Below are 4,316 nucleotides of genomic sequence, written 5' to 3' on the forward strand. Positions count from 1 at the left end.
ATATATATATATATAATCATATATTATTATTGCAGATCTATTCAAATACTGCCAGCTGCAACAGTAAAAGTGCAGATATGGAGGGGCTTCTATCAGTCCTGCCTTTTGTATTTCCATTTTTTTTTTTTAAATGAAAAAGTATATTATGCTTATTAGACACTAGAAAACTACTAACTTACAATAGGTGCTCTTTCACTGTTGTTGTTAATGCAGGGTGCTGAGCTTTCTGTAGGGTAAGTTCTAGCTTAAGGAGACTCCAGTTTGGGAAACAGACTCAGTTCTACTGAGCACAAAACGTTAAGAGACCCATTGAACTCCATTCAACACGCAAGTCAAGAAATGCTGACAGTGCTTGCCTCCAATTTATACCTGTGCAACTGTTATCCGAAACAGGCTTCAGGTCTCCAAATAACACCTCCTTTAACATTGTGCAAGATTGTATAAAATCCCCTTAAAGAAAGGTCCTGCTGCTTGCTTTTAAATTCCCTATCCTGTGAATACGAGCTGCTAAAACACCCACACAGCTTAGTCTGGGGCATTTCCTAAGCCTCTAGAATCAGCAAGCAGAACAAAGGGAGGTTGGACGCTGTTCTCACCTGCCACAGACCACATTTGCATGAGCTACTTCAGTCCCCACGTTTGGGTTTTTGCTTACTGTCACATAAAGAAGCATCTCTGTCTGGGGCCCTTCCCCCAGTGATTGTTTTCTTCTGAGCAGGGCAGGATGCTGCAAAAGAAGGACCCGAGGTGCAAAAACAGGCACAACCTCTACTCAGGGGAGATCAATGATCTGTTAGCGAGGGGCTATCAGCCACTAATGTTACTTGCTATTTCTTTGCTTAGCTCAGCTGGTATGTTATAGGTATCAAGAACTGCAGAGGTTACACAGGCTATTTATAAGTGGAAAGTCTAAGGTTTAATCACTTATTGTCAAAATAAAATAAAATAAAAATCTCCCTTCTCCAGGACTTGACCCACAAGGAGATAAGAAACAATGCAAAGAGCACTAAACCCTCCCCTACCATGCAGTTGCTTTAATTTACAAGCAGGATGGGTCTCCCTTTTGTTCAGGCATCCAGCAGGCACAAGGATCCGTCAGGGATGGGCTCCAGGGGTTTATACTGAAGAGGAGCTACAGGATGCTGGAAGCACAGCCAGACAGAGGCGGGCTCAGAGAAACAGGGCACCATCAGCATTACCTGTCTATACGTGGGAATTGTCTCCAGATATACTTTCAGAGTCAAAGTCCACCAGCTCTGCCTGGCCTTCGGGTGCCGTTTGGCTCCAGCTGTCTGTACAGTCTGATGCAACATCATCCTCTCCCACTGTCACCTCCACCCAGTTGACCTCTGCTGGCTCCTCATTCTCCTCGCTGCCGTGGCCATCGTGGCTGTTGCACTCTAACCTGTCCGTACCCTCTGCTTGATTCCCCAACAAGGAGTCTTTCAGTGGTTCGCAGTCTCTTTTTGCTCTCACCACTAGCTTCCCCCCATTCTCTTCGTTCAGTTTTTTACGCTCCTGGTAATGCTGCCGAGACACCTCATTATCATTCTTTGGACTCTCAGCGTGTTTTGATCCCTTTTTCTGGCTTTGCTCATTATGACCATCAACAACATACTGCTGCTGGTACTGGTCAATCCATTTAAGTGACCCTGTTCTTAGTGAAGATCGGTTCTCCTTGAACCAACGAACTATCTCAGTTCTTGTGAGCCCAGTCTGAGATGCTAACTGGTCATACTCCTGGGGCGATGGCCACTGGGTCCTTGCAAATGTGCTTTTCAGTAGATGAATCTGTTCTTGGGTTTTCTTCAATGTGGTGGAGGACCCAGATAAAGCACCAGGGAGCTGAGAGCTACTCAGCAGTTCTGCCTGGTTTATTGCACCGTTGGGAGTTCCTTGTTCTTTAATTTTTCTGTATGATCCCATTGAGTCCAAGACAGCTTGCTCCATGCTGTCCCTTATCTTTCTTCGCTCAGAGAACCAGGAATCTATCTCCCTCCTACTCAGCTTAGTCTCCACTCGCAGCCTGTCCAGTTCTCCTTGAGTAGGAAAAGAGCACTTTAGGAAACTCTCCTCAAGAGCCCTAAGCTGCTCTTGAGTTTTTTCTCTGAATCTCTGGTGAGTAAAATCTGTGTACGGGTGAAACGTTCGGCCATGTCGGCCAGCTGAAGGTGCTATTTGATCTTTCCCTAGAGCATCACCAGCGAGGTGCACAATGCCTCTCTGACTTCTATACCTGTGGTCACTGAACCATTTCTTGATCTCGCTCCTGGAGAGACCCGTTGCCTCTATCAGTCGGTAGACTTCTGCATCATCAGGAAACTGGCTTGCCATGAAACTGGCCTTCAGCTCTGCTATCTGCTCCTTCGTCTTTTTTCGCTCACTGGCTGGCGTCAGCGGCACAGCAGTCAGCTTGGCAGGAATCTCAGGCACCTGAACTACATGAGGACGCTTGGCCTCTGGAGCACTTGATAAGGTCTGTATTGTCCTCTTTTGCCCCTGGTTCGGGGCAACAGCAAGTGTAATTGGTGAACAGGAAACGGTTGAACCATTTGACACAGGAGTCAACACCAGACCGGTCTGGCCCAGTATCTGACAAGGCAAAGCTGTCTGGATGATGGGCTGGGGCATTTTTGCAGTTGCCAAAGGAGCTGGCAGGACGGTGATGGTTTGGGGAACTGCCTGGATAGTACCGTTAAACATCTTCTTTCTTGCCTCCTCCACTTCTTCGGGAGACCAACTTATACCATGCTTCAAACGTTGTGTAGCAAACCAGATTCGGATTTGTTCTTCTGGATGTTTTGATGCTGCTGTCAACCATGACAACTCTGCTTGTGTTGGGTAAGGAAATTTATTAAAAGAGTTGATCATAGTTGCATTAGTGTCCAGTGCAGAGTTGTATTTGGTACTGTTCAGAGGTACCGGGACCTTGGGGACAAGGTTAATATTTGGTGGCAGCTGCACAGAGGGCATAACGTGGGCCAGCACATCATGGAGAAGTTCTCCGTTGATACAAGCAATAGCTTCAGTGGCTTCAGTTATGATGCGGGGGAGAGTGCCATCCACGTGGTTTTCTGGAACTCCCTCTTCTGGCTTTTTTGGACCCTTCTTGGTTTCCCCTTTAGGTTTTCCAGGTTTCATCACTGGTGCTTTACTTGCACTAATTCCCCCATGAAGTGAATCATCACACTCTGTATTTTCTAGACCACCGCTTGTGACAGTGACATCATTAGCAGTGGTCTCAATGGACTGCTCTAAAACAGTCTGATTATTGCGTTTAATTAATTTCAGTTTAAAGTTAGTCTCTCCAGGGTGGTATTTTGTGTTGTGGTCAGATAAAGAATCATATTTTTTGGTTGTGAAGTTGCATTCAGCACAGACATACAGGGGGTTGAGAATGACATTTGGATGCTGAGTGTCAACATGCTCTGTAAACTCATTTAAGTTTTGTGTTGAGTAAGGGCAGTACTTACACTCATAACCACCCTGGGGCTTCTTAGACTGATTTTCAGATGGGGGCTTTGCCTCAACCACTTCGCAGTCTTTGACCGAGCTTTCTGAAGGCCAATTTTTTTTAGAGTCCTGCTGTGGTGCGCCAACCCCCTTCTCTTTAGGAGCCTCTGTGCCCTCGGCACCTTCCTGCTCCATGACTTCAGAAGTTCGTACCATACAGGGAGTTGTTGACTTTCTTTTGCTAGCCATGGTAGGCACTGGCAGCAGGCTGTCGTCCCAAATGATGAATTTTTTTGAGCAATCAACTCAATAGATCTTGTAAACCGCTACAATCTTCCTGGATTACTTTACTCTCTTTTGTTTAATGAAGACTTTCTGCTCTAGCTATGACCATCAGCTCCACCAGCAGACCTGTCAGCTGCATGATACCTGTGAAACAAAGCACACATCATTAAGCACTGATCTATATATAAGCCACATATTTAGCAGAAAGCCACAGCTCAAGATATGTACATTTACAAGGCCGTTTTGGACAATGCTGAACTCTTTCTCCTCCCCGTCATCAACTTAAGAGTCAAAAATCTCCCCACAAAGAATAAAAGCAGTGGGTAATTCTCAATGAGGTGTGCCATAGGAGAAAAATGGCTTTGAAACAAGTAAGATGAACAGACAGGGGATTTTAATCTCCACTAGCCTCAGTGTGTTTAGCTGGCAAAGAAAGAAGATACTGCTATAAATACTGCCTCTTTTTATAGAAGCTGCAGGTTCTAATAATTGTTATTTTGAAGCTTGCAGATTTGAAATCGAGTGTGATTTATATTAAACTTAATTACTTCCCACTGTCACTTACCTTGTACATATGT

General features: G+C 45.2%; 1 protein-coding gene across 1 annotated transcript; it reads right to left on the minus strand.

Annotated features, from left to right (window-relative positions):
- Window positions 1-1,203: 1,203 nt before the first annotated feature.
- On the minus strand, window positions 1,204-3,876 carry ZHX2 (zinc fingers and homeoboxes 2). The gene has a single exon (XM_008944458.1). The coding sequence runs from the start codon at window positions 3,700-3,702 to the stop codon at window positions 1,204-1,206; it is 2,499 nt and encodes an 832-aa protein (XP_008942706.1). The 5' UTR covers window positions 3,703-3,876.
- Window positions 3,877-4,316: the final 440 nt, after the last annotated feature.

Source organism: Merops nubicus, unplaced genomic scaffold (genome assembly GCF_000691845.1).
Source record: "Merops nubicus isolate BGI_N331 unplaced genomic scaffold, ASM69184v1 scaffold24777, whole genome shotgun sequence".
NCBI classification, from domain to species: domain Eukaryota; kingdom Metazoa; phylum Chordata; class Aves; order Coraciiformes; family Meropidae; genus Merops; species Merops nubicus.

Excerpts from the sequence above, each read along its gene's own strand:
- ZHX2 (XM_008944458.1), bottom strand. The coding sequence starts at position 3,702 with ATGGCTAGCAAAAGAAAGTCAACAACTCCCTGTATGGTACGAACTTCT.